Here is a 17,196-nt window from a genome sequence, read left to right as displayed (position 1 = left end):
AGCAGTGTCTTTCCAGATACTCATAAATCCTATCCCTCAGTATCCTTTCCATTACTTTGCCTACCACCGAAGTAAGACTAACTGGCCTATAATTCCCAGGGTTATCCCTATTCCCTTTTTTGAACAGGGGCACAAATTCGCCACTCTCCAGTCCCCTGGTACCACTCCTGTTGACAGTGAAGACAAAAAGATCATTGCCAACGGCTCTGCAATTTCCTCTCTTGCTTCTCACATAATCCTAGGATATATCCCGTCAGTCCCGGGGGACTTGTCTATCCTCAAGTTATTCAAAATGTCCAACACATCTTCCTTCCTAACAAGTATCTCCTCTAGCTTACCAGTCCATTTCACACTCTCCTCTTCAACAATACGGTAATTTTATGTTTACCTGTACCAATCCTCAGGGCCGTTATATTAGGGTCAGCCCGTATAGCTTCTGCCAGTGGCTCAATTATTAGCGTAAATAGCAATGGCGAAAGAGGCCATCCCTGACGGCAGCCCCTATCCACACTGAAGCTATTCGAGCCTAATCCATTGGTAATCACAACTGCTTTGGGATCACTATACAGTGTTGAGACCCATTTGGTAAACATCTTTCCAACGCCAAACCTTTCCAAATGTGTAAAACAGATATGACCATTCAACCCTGTCGAATGCCTTTTCTGCGTCTAATGAGACTACTACTCCTGGTATCTTTCCCTGATGGCAGGCTTGAATCTCATTCAAAACCCTTCTAACATTATTGGATGATCTACGGCCCTTAATAAACCCCCTCTGATCCTCCTTTATGATATGTGGCAATACCCTTTCTAGCCTCAATGCTAAAGTTTTAGAGAGGATTTTAAAATCTACATTTAGCAAGGATATTGGTCTGTATGACGTGGAATCTTCTGGGTCCTTTCCTTTTTTTGAGAATGAGAGAGACATTCGCCTCTTTCAGCGAAGGCGGGAGACAACCCTGACTCTATGAGTAGTTATACATGTCCATAAGTGGACCAGCCAATATTCCTGTAAATTCTTTATAGAATTCAGCTTGAAAGCCATCTGGGCTGGGCGCCTTACCGCTCTGAAGTTGCCTGATTGCGTCAAGTATTTCTTGGACTGTTAGGGGAACATTCAACCTGTTCTGGAGTTGGGTCCGGAAAGGTCAGGTTTTTAAAAAATGACTGCATTCTCCTAGTCATGTCTTTGCAATCCTGCGATTTATATAAATCAGAATACTTTCCTTGATAGACATGATAGTTTGAGGGCCCTTCTTTTTCTTTGCGAGAAATGCTAAGTATCTACCAGGTTTATCGGCAAATTCATACAACCTTTGTTTTGCAAATAATATTTCCCTCTTAGCCATTTGCATAAGCGTGGTGTTTAGAGATGCCCTTAGGGCCGTAATCCTTTGTAATTTGTTAATAGAAGGTCTGTCAGCATGTGCTGTTTCAGCCGCTTTTAAGCGAGCTTCAAGCAGACGCTGTTGTTCTCCCTTTAATTTTTTTCTGCGTCGCTGAGTATGAGATGATCAAACCTCGCGCGTAAGCTTTGATGGTCTCCCACATCATTGATGGGTTGCTAGCCGTACCAGAAATTAATTTCTAAAAAAAGTTTTAAATTCTTGAGAGAAGTACTTTACAAATTTACTATCTTTCATCAGAAAGGGTCCATACGCCAATGCCGGGGGGATGTCTCATTGTTCCTCGCTTTGATTTCCATATATACAGCAGCGTGATCGGAAATTGCTACATCGCCTATTTTACAGGATGATATGGAATTTTAAAAAAATCGAGGGGGCAAAAATATATCGATTCTGGTATGACATTTATGTGGATTGGAGTAAAAAGAAAACTTTCTGCCCTGTGGATGAAGGCATCTCCATACATCTACTAATCCTAATTCTTTGTTCAAATCCACCAATTGACTAGATCTGGGAGATACTCCTGCAGTACTCTTGGGAATCCTATCTATTTCCGGATCCATAATACAATTAAAATCTCTCCCTATAATTGTATGACGAGCACCAAGAGCCATCAATTTTGAGAAGGCTTCTGTTATAAATTTAAAAGGATGTGCCAGGGGGCAATACAAATTTAAGATCCCATATTCCTCTCCATTTATAAGGGCTTTAATCAGAATATATCATCCAGATTTGTCTTTTATCTGATTTAGGATTTTGAAAGGGAAATTCTTCCGAATAAGAATAACAACTCCCATGCCTTTTGAGCTGAAAGAAGAAAAGAAGGCCTGATCAAATCCACCCTGTCGTAATTTCAAGTGTTTTTTATCCAATAAGTGTGTCTCCTGTAGGACAGCTATATCAACCCTTTCTATTCCTTCCCCCCTTACCTCCAACCAATGCCCTCCAGTCCTTGATTCCCCAATGTGGAACAAAGATGGAGTGCATTCACCCAATCCGTGCCTGTCATGATCTTATACATTTTCATAAGGTACCCCTTCAGCCTCCCACACTCAAAATAAAAAAAGTCCCGGCCTGTCCAACCTCTCTCCATAACTCAGACTGTTGAGTTCTGGCAACATCCTTGTACATTTCTTCTGCACTCTTTCCAGTTTAGGAAATTGTCCTTCCTTTATATAGACTCTAAACCTGACTCAAATGTCATCAGAAATGGCTAGCAAACGACGATATGTGCATTAAGGACAGGCATGGGCCATTTAGTCCCTAACAAAGCCAAAATTGGCAACTATATTTCATAGATTCGCACAATAGATAGCCAGTACCTTATTGGTAATGTTATGAATAGGATTCAAGTCTTCTGCTCATTAAAGCAAAATACTGTTGATGCTGGAGACCTAAAATAATAGAAAGTGCTGAAGCAATTCAGCAGGTCTGGCAGCATCTGTAGAGGGAGAACCATAGGTAACGTTGAGTCCAATTATGTTTCTTTGGAACTGAAAGGGTCTAGAAATGATTGTCATACAGTTGATAGAGGGGGAAGAGGAGTGAGTAGAACAAATGGTGTTGGTTCAGAAATCAAAAAAACAAGAGGGGATTTGGATGCCAGTAAAGGAGAGATCTAAATGCAATATAGATGTTAATTATAGGTCTGAATACTTCAAAATAGGTGATACCAAACCATGTAGATTAGACACTTGTATGATGGTTGTGTAAGAATGGAAAAGAGAGAGGGGTGTGGTTGAATTGAAGGACAGTGTTCATGTTCTAAAGTTTTTGAACTCCATGTTGTAAAGGCTACAATGTGCATGAGTGCAAAATGAAGTGCTGTCAGTCCACCTTGCACCATGTTTTGGTGGAACATTGCAAAAGGCTTAGGACAGAAATTATAGCATGAGAGCATGATGGCACATTGAAATGGCATGTAATGGGAAGAATTGTGTCGTTCTTGTGGACAGAGTTGAGATGTTCACCAATGCACATGAGACCACACTGTCAGCACACTAGTAAACTAGAATGAAAGAATGCCTTGGACAGTGAGACAAGTTTTCTTCTGCTATTGTATGAGAAGGTGTCATTGGTGGGGGTAGAGGTGAATGACAGAGTGAATGCTAACAAAGAAAGGGATGGGAAGATATGTTTGTAATGGTGGAAATGGCCAGCCTTTGGTTGTAAACCTCAGAATAGCACTCACAACATGGTGGCTCAGTGGTTGGCACTGCTGCCTCACAGCACATTCTCCCTATATCTGTGTGGGTTTCCCCTTGGTGCTCCAGTTTCCTCTCACAGTCCAAAGATGTGCACGTTAGATAGACTAGCCATGCTAAATTACCCATACTACCAGGGATGTGTAGACTAGCTGGATTGGCCATGGGAAATGCAGAGTTTACAGGTAGCGAGTGGGGAGAGGTAGATCTGGGTGGGTATACATCTGTGTGGGATGCACTGTGGAGGATCAGTGTGGACTCATGGGCCAAATGGCCTGCTTCCACCCTGTAGGAATTCTATGATTACTAAATAACCCTGACATTGCTAAGCAGTGTACCAGAAACCAATTAAAATTTATTGGTTGAGTTTGCAATGACTCACTTGCGTGTGCTGGAAGCAGAAGACCCATCATATCTCCTGATTCCTGAAGAAGGGCCTGTGCCCGAAACGTCGAATCTCCTGTTCCCTGGATGCTGCCTGACCTGCTGTGCTGTACCAGCAATAAAGTTTCAACCATCATATCTCCCCCAGCTCTCTGAAACAGCATTATGCCTCAGTGCCATTCCCACTCCCTACCCTTTCCCCATAACTCTGCACATTATTCATATTTAAATGATTATTCTAATGCCTGCTTGAATGATTTGATTGAAATTGCTTTCACCGCATTTGTATGTAGTGCATTCCAGACCTGAATCACTTGGCTGCATGCTAAAACCTTTCTTCTCACTTTATAATTACATCTTCAAATCATCTCCAAGATGGCACTGGAGAATGGCAACTCCTTGTGAGCTCTCCTAAGCAGATCATCCCCTCGCATGTTTTAACCTGATATGTAAGGTATGATTTTTTCAGTTAGCATGCAATACAATATGTTTCACTGTATCTCAGTACATCTGACAAAAATAAATCAAATCACTTTAAATCTGAACCCTTTCATTCTTGATCTGTTTAAGACCAGGAACAGTTTCTCTCTGCTTATTGTCAAAAAATTTCAAGATTAAAAAAAAAATTCAAACCTCCTCTTATTATCATCACTTCAAGCAAAACAGTCCCAACTTCTCCAATATATCTTCACAACTGAAGTTTCTAATGCCTCAAGTCATTTTTCTAAACCTCTTCTGCACTATTCCCCATTAGGTTTATATCCTTTCTAAAGTGTGGCACCCAGAAACGTAGACATTTCTCTAGCTGAAGTATGACAACTATCTTATAAATTATCAGTGATACACTTTGCTGTTTGTGTTCTATGCCACTACTAATAAATTCTGAGATGCTGCATGTTTTACCTTCACTCTGCTTCCTGTCTTGCCACCCTTTAATGACCTGCACCTATCCATCCAGGTCACTCTGCTCATACACATCCTTTTCATTCCTAATGTTAGATCCACGTTCTTTCTACCAAAATGTATCACTTCATATTTCTCTGCAACATATCTCACCTATCACTTATCCAACTACTCTGTGAACATCCTTTTGGTTCTGCACTGTTATCACACTCAACAAAGCTTCCAAAATTTTGTATCATTTGCAAACTTTGAACTTGTTCCCTGGACGCCAACACTTATGGTAGCTGCCAGTCTTTTCTCATTTCTCCTCTTTCATTCTATTTGCTTTTTCACTTCCCTTTCAAACACATTATATTCTCCATGCTTCTCAAATGTATTTTCTACCTCACACCTGTCCTGAGCACACCTTTTCTATCTTAAATTCTACATCCTATTTCATATTTTTGTCCAGGGAGCACTGAATTTATTTGGCTGACTTTTGCCTTTTGAGGGAATACATTGTTTATATCTGAACTGCCTCTTGTTTGAAAGTAGTCTATTGTTCATCTACAGTTATTTGCCCAGCTCTGTTTTTGCCTCTTTCAAGTAGAGGCACCTATTGGGAGGTCAAAGTTCCCTGGTCACCTCGTAATTTGGGAATTAATGGCTACAGCAATGAAGTGCAGATCTTCTCATATCCAGCAGACTTACGATTGCTGGGCTGGCTCTCCACAGCAGCCGCCAACCTGTCCATGAAGGCAGCCAGACAATCTCATGCCAGTGGCAGCAGGGCTCCCATGGAATTACTACATTCCTACAATCAACTTGCTATGGCCACCATTGCCCCCATGAACCTGCCGGCAGCTCCTGTGCTTGCATATACATTTGATTGAAGTCATGAATGCAGTCCTCTCTTGCTGGAGATTCAGTGAATATCTGGTCTCTGGCAGTCATTGAGCATCAGCAACTTGAGGTGTATTTTTCTTGACCAGGTGCCATTGAAATGCTCACCAGCAGGTACCCCTGTTTGGACTTTAGCTGAAGAGCGCAATAAAGGGTACCAGCATCCCCGTTGCTGATGAGTGCAGAAGGAAGCCTTGCTAATGCATGCTCAAGGAATTGGTGGTTTCCTTTTCAGAGGAGATGTGGTGGTGATACTCTCCTGTCTGCTGATGGTGCGGACATGCTTCTGTTATTTCCAAGACATAAAGATAAAGTTGTTGCAGTCAACGATTTTCGTTGTGGCAGGTGAAAAATTGACACAATGGTTAATGTAAGAACTGCACTGCAAGAATTGTGGCTTAATATTCTTTAGCGGAACATGGGTATTTTGATATCTTCACAGGAGCAGTCCTGATGGTCACTGGACAGTGTCAGGACCTGATTCTCACAGATAAGGAAATGGGCATTGGCCACCCAACCATTGTTCTGGCACTTTAGGCCTTATCACGAGTCTACGCCCTCACCCCCCCCACCCCCATCCCAGAATGAGAGGGGCACCAATGAGAGAAAATTACATGGTACAACTGATAGAGCTGGTGGAGGTGGAGGAAAGCTGGTGAAGTGAGTGATAGGCAGCACATGAACCTTGGTCAGAGGTGGATGTAACAACAGAGATTTAGTGAGTGAGAAGTAGAAGAGGAAAGATGGCAGTACTTTCTCTGAAGGAGTGCAAAAGGTCATTTATTTTCTTCCTGCATTGCTGGTCATTCCACAGGATGGTTGAGACTGTGCTAATCCAGGTATCAATCTTGATCTAGGCTGGTAAGATCTGGGTGCGATCTCCTCTGGCAGTTTTGGGGGTAGATGACAGCCCTTCTATGCAACATTCTATCCACTTAGGCCCCGTCAGCAAAACAAATCAAAGCTCCAATTTCCCCTGACCTGCCAAGCCCTTCTGGAAAGTGTTCAGAACGCCAATGCCCGTCAATGATGCAACAGCATCTTAAAGATAGTGCAAGGTGTAGCTGTCTCTCCTGGAGCATTCAGCCAGCAGCAAGTTCTTCTGGCTACCGTGAGGAGGAGAATCAGGCTAGCCGGACAATAGGGTATGGTAGGTAGTCAATGAGGTAAGTTTGGGACTATAGAGTGAGAAAATTTGCTTTGCCTTGAAGAGAAACCCTCCATGAAATTCAATGAAATAAACTTATATCATAGGCATTGCTGTCTCACAGTGCCAGGGACCCGGGTTCGATTCCCGGCTCGGGCAACTGTCTGTGTGGAGTTTGCATGTTCTCCCAGTGTCTGCGTGTATTTCCTCTGGATGCTTCGATTTCCTTCCACAGTGCAAAGATATGCAGGTCAGGTGAATTGGCCATGCTAAATTGTCCATGGTGTTAGGTGGATTAGTCATGGGTAAATGTAGGGGAATGGGTGGGTTGTTCTTCTGAGGGTTGGTGTGGACTTGTTGGGCGGAAGGGCCTGTTTCCACACTATAGGAAATCTAATAGGCGACCTTATATGGGGCGGCACGGTGGCACAGTGGTTAGCACAGCTGCCTCACAGCGCCAGAGACCCGGGTTCAATTCCCGCCTCAGGCGACTGACTGTGTGGAGTTTGCACGTTCTCCCAGTGTCTGCGTGGGTTTCCTCCGGGTGCTCCGGTTTCCTCCCACAGTCCAAAGATGTGCAGGTCAGGTGAATTGGCCATGCTAAATTGCCCGTAGTGTTAGGTAAAGGGTAAACGTAGGGGTATGGATAGGTTGCACTTCGGCGGTTCGGTGTGGACTTGTTGGGCTGAAGGGCCTGTTTCCACACTGTAATGTAATCTAATAGGATTCAGCCCAGTTTCTTTTTTAGCAATTCTTTTTTTTGATGTGGTTATTGGTTGAAACAGCTTTGGAGTTGATATAACAGCTCTGAAGTTCATATGTCAACTTATTTTTACATATCATGAATTGGACAATTACTGAATTTTCAAGATCTACCTGCTTATTCACCTCATTCCCATCAGGCAATTTGGGTTAAAAGTTGAGGGCCTTGTTTTTAAGTTTGCTTTACTAGGCTGAAATCTCACGTCAGTTATTAATTTTCACTTAAAATAGAATGAATCCTGTGGACTTTTCATGCCAATAAGGAAGGGTTGCTACTATCTATTAGGGAATTACAGCTTAATGCTTAATGAAATTTGTTAATAGCAATGTGAATCTACTTTTGATAACATTCTGGCAGATTAAGCTTTCTTAAAACCAAAATTCCCTGTTGAACTGCTGATATTCATTTCAAATGGTACACATCCTTATTTGTCAATGCTTCATCAGTGGATTTGAAAAAGAAAACTCCCTAATTTCATGTACCGGCATAAGGCAAAATAAGGTATTAGCCATCTTGAGTATCAATGAAAGTGATTAAGCAACTAAAAGCTGAACTAAAAGAATAAATGGGACAGAAACTCTGGTTGCTTTTTGGCTCACGTACCTCTTGTCAAAAATAGATACTCATGAACTATGGAATATAGGTAAAGTAACATTTTGTTTTATGATGGGTTAAAACACTACATTACAATGTAAAAATCATTGTCTTTAATTAGCATTTTTAACAAAATGTTTAAGATTCTGCTCAAACTAAATGTATTAACATCATACCTCTATAACTCAATATTCTTTTTGGATTTCTTATTTAAGGCAGCGAGTAAGGCAGAGTTCTTCTTCTCTAACCTAGGAATTAAAATAAATAAATAAATTTATTTATTTATCGCATGTGATTTGTTACAACTTGAATTTGATTGAATTAATCTACAGTTTCCTTCGCAAAAATAATTCACTACACTGTTTAGCTTTAGCAGCCATATAAAATTTTTATACAATCAGAATGTATGTTTCATATATAGTTTTCACTAATCTAATTTACACCTCGGAGATCAAAAGCAATGATATCTTTCTTAAAGAAGAGATTAACATTTAATTTATATTAATTTAATATTATAATGATCAAACTGGAAGAGACAGTGGAATTGACAAATGAAGCACATATTAGTTACATAATTTACTCATTCAGTGCAGGCAATTAAAATACTATAGAGGGGAAGGAATAATGTAGATTATGTGGAAATTGCTAAGGATGAAATTCAAAGAAATGCAAGAACTTTTACAGATTCCAGATTAAATAACCAGTGCAAACTAGCAATCAGCAAAGCTGGTTTAGTGTTAAACTACACATCGGAAACAGTAGAATGCAACCATCAAGAAACCATGATCAACCTATGCAGTGTTCTAGTTAGACCACATTGGTGCATTGTGCTCGTTCTCTTTGTTGCAAAAAAGAGAAACAAACACTCATGTTTTTGGAGTTTTACAGAGAGTACCAGAAGACTGCTCCTTTGGTGTAAAACACTAACCCAAATTTAAAGGCAGAAAGATATGGCCCAAAATTTTAATGAAGCAGATTAAATATTAACGATTTACTGATTTGAAAGAAAAAAGGGATAATAATTTTGATTTACTTAAAATCACAAGTTTGACCTATAACTATTAATTCATTATTACATCAAATCTCAAGATCCAATTTTTTTTCATTTGGAGAACATCAATAGTATAAAATCTAAAATCTGAGAAGTTTCAGTCTTATTTTACTTTAATGCTGCTTTGGGCTCAGTTATACATAAGATGTGTTACCTCAGAATCTGCAAATTAAACATTCGGAGTCTCTGGTCTGCAAATTGGACTATTTTGTTCAATCCATCAACCTAAGAAAATAGCAAATTCACCGAGGAGGAGATGTTAGTACACAATAAAACTCAAGACTAATCAATGTAAAATTGAAAAACAGTTGAAATAATGTAGATGATCAATTATGTATCCTAATTGAGAAATAATTCTTGCTGTCGAGAGTGTGGTGCTAGAAAAGCACAGCAGGTCAGGCAGCATCCAAGGAGCAGGAGAGTCGATGTTTCGGACATAAGCCCTTCATCAGGAATGAGGCTGTGAGCCGAGGGGGTGGTGAGATAAATGGGAGGGGGCTGGGGCTGGGAGGAAGATAGCTGAGAGTGCGATAGATGCAGGTGGGGGTAATGGTGATAGGTCAGAGGGGAGGGTGGAGCAGGTAGGTGGGAAGGAAGATGGACAGGTAGAACAGGTCATGAGGACGGTGCAGAGTTGGAAGGTTTGATCTGGGATAAGGTGGAGGGAGGGGAAATCAGGAAATTGGCGAAATCCACATTGATGACATGGAGTTGGAGGGTTCCAAGGTGGAAGATAAGGCATTCTTCTTCCAGGCGTTGGGTGGTTAGGGAGTGGTGATGGAAGAAGCCCAGGACGTGTACGTCATTGGCAGAGTGGGACAGGGAGTTAAAGTGTTTAGCCACGGGGTGATGGGATTGGTTGGTGCAGGTGTCCCGGAGATGTTCTCTGAAGAGCTCTGCAAATATGTGTCCTATCTACCCAATGTGCCCAAAACGCCAACTCTCCTGCTCCTCAGATGCTGCTGACCTGCTGTGCTTTTCTAGCACCACACTCTCGATTTTAATCTCTAACATTGCAGTCCTCACAGTCACCTAAATAATGCTTACTTCCAAGTGGAATGGAATTATTTCGAGTTGAACTTAATATATGAATAGGAAGGGTTTGGAGGGATATGGGCCGTGTGCTGGCAGGTGGGACTAGATTGGGTTGGGATATCTGGTCGGCATGGACAGGTTGGACCGAAGGGTCTGTTTCCATGCTGAACATCTCTATGATTCTAAATGATGTGGAGGTGTCGGTGTTCAACTGGGGTGGACAAAGTCAGAAATCACACGACATCAGGTTATAGACAATAGGTGCAGGAGTAGGCCATTCTGCCCCTTGAGCCTGCACCGCCATTCAATATGATCATGGCTGATCATTCCTAATCAGTATCCTGTTCCTGCCTTATCTCCATAACCCTTGATTCCACTATCTTTGAGAGCTCTATCCAACTCTTTCTTAAATGAATCCAGAGATTGGGCCTCCACTGCCCTCTGGGGCAGAGCATTCCACACAGCCACCACTCTCTGGGTGAAGAGGTTTCTCCTCATCTCTGTCCTAAATGGTCTACCCCGTATTTTTAAGCTGTGTCCTCTGGTTCGGCACTCACCCATCAGCGGAAACATGTTTCCTACTGCCAGAGTGTCCAATCCTTTCATAATTTTATATGTCTCAAACAGATCCCCTCTCAGTCTTCTAAACTCAAGGGTATACAAGCCCAGTCGCTTCAGTCTTTCAGTGTAAGGTAATCCCGCCATTCCAGGAATTGACCTCGTGAACCTACGTTGCACTCCCTCAATAGCCAGAATGTCTTTCCTCAAATTTGGAGACCAGAACTGCACGCAGTACTCCAGGTGTGGTCTCACCAGGGCCCTGTACAGCTGCAGAAGCACCTCTTTGCTTCTATACTCAATTCCTCTTGTTATGAAGGCCAGCATGCTATTAGCCTTCTTCACTACCTGCTGTACCTGCATGCTTGCCTTCATTGACTGGTGTACAAGAACACCCAGATCTCTCTGTACTGCCCCTTTACCTAAATTGATTCCATTGAGGTAGTAATCTGCCTTCCTGTTCTTGCCACCAAAGTGGATAACCATACATTTATCCACATTAAACTGCATCTGCCATGCATCTGCCCACTCACCTAACTTGTCCAGGTCACCCTGTAATCTCCTAACATCCTCATCACATTTCACCCTGCCACCCAGCTTTGTATCATCAGCAAATTTGCTAATGTTATTGCTGATACCATCTTGTATATCATTAACATATATTGTAAAAAGTTGCGGTCCCAGCACGGATCCCTGCCGTACCCCACTGGTCACTGCCTGCCATTCCGAAATGGAGCCGTTTATCACTACCCTTTGTTTCCTATCAGCCAGCCAATTTTCAATCCAATCTTGTACTTTGCCCCCAATACCATGCGCCCTAATTTTACTCACTAACCTCCTGTGTGGGACTTTATCAAAAGCTTTCTGAAAGTCCAGGTACACTACATCTACTGGATCTCCCTCGTCCATCTTCAGAGTTACATCCTCAAAAAATTCAAGAAGATTAGTCAAGCATGATTTCCCCTTCATAAATCCATGCTGACTCTGTCCTATCCTGTTACTACTAACCAGATGTGCCGTAATTTCATCCTTTATAATAGACTCCAGCATCTTTCCCACCACTGAGGTCAGACTAACTGGTCTATAATTTTCTGCTTTCTCTCTCCCACCTTTCTTAAAAAGTGGTATAACATTAGCCACCCTCCAATCCTCTGGAACTGACCCCGAATCTATCAAACTCTGGAAAATAATCACCAACGCATCCACAATTTCCTGAGCCATCTCCTTCAGTACCCTGGGATGCAGACCATCAGGCCCCGGAGACTTATCAACCTTCAGACCTAACAGTCTCTCCAACACCAAATCCTGGCAAATATTAATTCCCTTAAGTTCAGGTCCTTCAGCCACTCTTACCTCAGGGAGATTGCTTGTGTCTTCCCCAGTGAACACAGATCTGAAGTACCCATTTAATTCCTCTGCCATTTCTTTGTTCCCTGTAATATATTCCCCTCTTTCTGTCTTCAAGGGCCCAATTTTTGTCCTAACCATTTTTTTGCCTTGCACATACCTAAAAAAGCTTTTACTATCCTCCTTTATATTATTGGCCAGTTTACCTTCGTACCTCATTTTTCCTCTGCGTATTTCCTTCTTAGTAATCCTCTGTTGCTCTTTAAAAGCTTCCCAATCCTCAGTCCCAGTCCGGTTGTCAGCTGGAACTGACAACCGGAAGCGGCAGAGACAAACCACTATAAATGCCGGAGGAAACATCACAGAAGCGCTTCACAGGAGGCTCCCAAACACTGAGGATGTCACCTAGACAGGGGACGAAACGTCTGCAACACAAATTCCCAGCTCGGTAAACAGAACCACAACAACGAGCACCCGAGCTACAAATCTTCTCACAAACTTTGATTACCAAAAGTGTTAGACGGTGTGAGTTAAGTGTCAACATTTGAATAACAAGCAAAGGGATGACTTATAATCCAATTAAATGAGGCAGAAAGATAATTACAAAAAAGTTTTAAAAATAAAAAGCGGGTGCTGGAAATAAATGTCTGGAATAACATGATAGATATGAGTTACATGCCCAGGATCTGACCAAAGTAATAAGTAATCCAAAACTGACCACACCGCACTGTTGCATTATCTGCAAAATCTTCTTTACTGTCCTGTTTTGACATTCATCTTGATAAATTGTTATGATCTCTCTACCTTAATTAGTTTATACAGTTTTGGATTACTTATTACTTTGGTTAGACCCCTGGCATGTGATTCTTTATACCTATCATGTTATTACAATCATTTAGTTTGTCTCCAGCGCCACCTTATTTTTAATTTTTTTGTAATTATCTCTCTGCCTCATTTAATTGGATTATAAGTCATCCCTTTGCTTGTTATTCAAATGTTAAACTTGACTCACACTGTCTAACACTTTTGGTAACCTGCAGACACTTATTATTTAACACCCACTCACACCAGTTGTATGATCTTTTGATCTCTCTGCCCTCGATCTTTCTGAATGTGTGCTCTTCTCTCTCACTACACCTGACAAAGCTTGTGACAAACCTGTTGGACAATAACCTGGTTTTGGGGTACATAAAGAAAGGGAGGGATCAAAGACACTCATTTGGAATGTTATACATCTGATGAGATCCTTTTGGCAGTACAAACAGCAATAACTGCAAAACTAAGGAATTTGTTTGGAGAAACCATGAGGGTAGGAGTGTGTTGGACAGTGACTGAAACATGTCAGGAGTGGGAAGAAAATTGGATGGGATCTGAAATTGGCTGTACACCCAAAACATTGAGTGATGTATCCTCACACCCCAGAATTTTCTTTCAGTAACAAACTTCCTGTGGCAATGATCTGGATGTCTGGAAGAAACTGATATTGGACCTTTACAGAGTTGAAATAGGTGTCTGCTGTGAAGACAAACTTGAAAATACCAAAATTGAGACCTTTCATTGTTGCCATCAGCTCTCCAACAAAATAGTTTTGAGGAGATCTTGGGGGCGAGAAGCAGCATTCTTAAAATATCACTGCACTGTATCTCCTACCCCAATGTGGCTAAGTATCTAAATTAAGAAGATATTAATGAGGATACCTTGTCGTGTCCTAAATATTCTAGATATGAGTCAGAAACAGAGGCCTCTGACACTGTGAACAAGATTTTAACTCATTCAAAATCAATTCAACACAGTTACAAAAAAGGCTCACAGTGAGTCTAAAAATGTTAGGCCCACATCCTTTTCCTTAACAGTGGAAACTTGCCCACTCCCTAAATATGTGAATAGGGTAAAGCAATGGGCGGCACGGTGGCACAGTGGTTAGCACTGCTGCCTCACAGCGCCAGAGACCCGGGTTCAATTCCCGCCTCAGGCGACTGACTGTGTGGAGTTTGCACGTTCTCCCCGTGTCTGCGTGGGTTTCCTCCGGGTGCTCTGGTTTCCTCCCACAGTCCAAAGATGTGCAGGTCAGGTGAATTGGCCATGCTAAATTGCCCGTAGTGTTAGGTAAGGGGTAAATGTAGGGGTCTGGGTGGGTTGCGCTTCGGCGGGTCGGCGTGGATTTGTTGGGCCGAAGGGCCTGTTTCCACACTGTAATGTAATCTAATCTAATCAATGTCGGCCCTCTTGATTGTAATATATTAAAACATATCACCTATATTTCTCTAGAATAGATGTGAAATGCGGGGTGAATTCCTTTGAGTGTCCCTGTTCAATCAGAAGTGTTTTTTTTTTAACTTTCCTTCCATAGTTTTAAATTTGGAGAAAGTCCTAAGGAACTTCAGGGGAGGCAATGGTCTAATGATATTATCGCTGGACTGTTAATTCAGAGATCAAAGTAGTGTTCTAGGAAACCAGGTGTGAATCCTGCCACAACAGATGGTGGAATTTGATTTAATTTTTATTTAAAAATCTGGAATTAAGAGTTTAATGATGACTGTGAACTCATTGTTGATTGTCAGAATAACCCATCTGGTTTACTAATATATTTTAAGGAAGCAAACAGTCATCCTTACCTGATCTGACCTCCATGGTGACACACAGCATGTGGTTGACTCTTACCTGCCTTTTGGACAATTAGGGATGGACAATAAATGCTGGCTCAGCCAGCAATGCCCTCATTTCCGTGAATGGAAAAAAAACTTCACTGCATCGTTAATCCACTAAAAGGTCAATGGTTGAGGTATAGTCTACACTGAGTGTGTACTTTCAAACTGTTGAAAGAAAAACGTGGCCTCACCAGAATCACTTCTCCAATGTGTCACATGTCCAAATAGCAAAAATGCTTGTCTCAAATAAGTTCATTATCAATTCAAAACATTATATCATATGTGAATGAATCAAAAGTAGCTGATTTAAAAAGTGGATAAGTCCACTTCACACCAAATCTCTTAAATTTCCAAAAGTACCATTTACTAGATAGCGTATACTGCCAGAGACTAATCAAATAGCTAATTTGCTATTTTATTTCTTTGCTCAAATATGAATAAATAAAATGTATTTAGAAAATTTACACAATTTGAACAAGATCATTAAATGTATCAACTAAATTGTTTAAACAATTTTTGAACTGCTTTGATATCGTCTTCATTTTGTCTAGATCCTGGCACTTGAATTTCACTTGTAGGGAAAATGGTCCTGCTAAACCACTACTCGATTCTGGGTTGATCTAATAGTTGAATTCCAGAATATCTGACAAAAGAAGCTGGAAGCAATACTGACAAATGGTTTAGATATTTTCTAAATCAATCTTTTCAGAGATGTTATTACATATCTCTGAAATAGATGAGACTTGAACCTGACAAAGGTTTATAGATTTGAAGCATCAGATGTTTTTAATTAAGGAACTGTGCCAGTAATCTCAAGGTGTGGACTAATGATCTGGAGACAGGAGTGCAAATTCCACCAAAGCAGTTGAGGATCTTCACAAACTAAATAAATCTAGGTAAAACGTTGGCATCAAAAATGGTGACTATGAAAAGCCACTTTTAGAGGAGGAAATTGGCTATCCAAATCCAATCTGGTCTATTGTCACTTCTGACCTATATGTTGTGGTTGATTCTTATCTACTCTCTAAAATGACCTAGCAAGATGTAGTGGTATCAAATTACTCCAAAAGAAATCTTAAAAAGTGAACAGACCTTCCAGTACTCAGCAATGAACCATAGATGGCAAGATGCCATCAACATAGTTGACAATGCAAATTCTCTTCCTTGTCTAATTGCATTGTGGTGTGTGTTATTCTACTTGGACTGCAGCAGTTCAAGAAGGTGGCTCACAACCACCACCTTCTCAATAGGCAATAAATGCCGTACCAACCAGCAATGCCACATCCCATAACATTTTACATTTATGTACATTTTAAAATATGCAAACTTGCCAAAATTGAAAGACTAGTTAAGTGACATATTCTGTGAATGTGACCATCTTTCAAACAATATCCAAGACACTTTCATATCCGTAGGATATGTCCAAACCAAACAGTAGGATAAATCTACTAGAGTTAGCAACACAATTGGAAAAGAGTAGCCCTGAAAATCCTCTTCCAAACTTCAAGAGGGCTCATGATCCTCCTTCAACTGAAATAGATCAATTCAATTCAATTCAATCCATGTGTTAGCAAAAAAGTGGTTCAGTACACCAGAATGCAGAAAGTCACAGACCACCCAACGTCCAGCTACAGTGCTGAAGGTTTGTGCTCAAGAACCAGCCCCACATCCATACTGTTACAGTACAATAATGGATATATTCAATATTGAGGACAATTGTTCAGGTGCACTCTGTCCATGAAAAAATATCCAATCTGGCCAATTTTCACTCTTTGCATACTCGCAGTCATGAGTAAAGTTGTGAAAGGTGTCACTAACAGTGCCAATCAAGCAGCATATACTTGAAATAACCTGCTTACTGATGCTCAGCTTGGGTCTTCCAGGATCACTCAGCTCTTGGCCTCATTACAGCCATAGCCTAAAAATGGACAAAGAAAATGCTGAAATCTAGACGTGAAGTGATACTGATTGCCCCTGACATGAAGGAAGCAATGACAATTAAGTAAACCAAGCATAACTGAAGTCATATCTAAGCCACAGCAAGATGGCTGTATTTATAGAAGGCCTATCATTCACATCATCCTTTGTTTTTAAGAACAGTCCTTGTCCCATTTCAGTCCACAATCAAAAATACAGAAGAAAAGGATATGCTCTTTTAAATCATACAATCACAAAGGGAGAAACGGTGGCTCAGTGGTTAGCACTGCTACTTCACAGTGCCAGGGACAGGAGTTTGATTTCACCCTCAGGCAACGGTGTGGGGTTTACACATTCA

General features: G+C 41.1%; 1 protein-coding gene across 5 annotated transcripts in view; it reads right to left on the bottom strand.

Annotated features, from left to right (window-relative positions):
* The window catches only part of LOC122549185 (cancer-associated gene 1 protein homolog), a 129,802-nt gene that overhangs the window by 10,690 nt on the left and 101,916 nt on the right, over positions 1–17,196 (bottom strand). For all 5 annotated transcript variants that reach the window (XM_087985831.1, XM_087985832.1, XM_087985834.1 and 2 more), the window contains 2 exons: positions 9,488–9,558; positions 8,459–8,530 (listed from right to left, as the gene is read on the bottom strand). In XM_087985831.1, coding sequence (XP_087841957.1) covers positions 8,461–8,530; positions 9,488–9,558 — 141 coding nt within the window. In that variant the 3' untranslated portion in view covers positions 8,459–8,460. The remainder of the gene's footprint in view (positions 1–8,458; positions 8,531–9,487; positions 9,559–17,196) is intronic.

Source organism: Chiloscyllium plagiosum, unplaced genomic scaffold (assembly GCF_037043375.1).
Source record: "Chiloscyllium plagiosum isolate Xiang-an unplaced genomic scaffold, Cpla_swu_hap1 HiC_scaffold_4, whole genome shotgun sequence".
NCBI classification, from domain to species: Eukaryota; Metazoa; Chordata; class Chondrichthyes; order Orectolobiformes; family Hemiscylliidae; genus Chiloscyllium; species Chiloscyllium plagiosum.
This window is presented reverse-complemented; position numbering and strand designations above follow the sequence as displayed.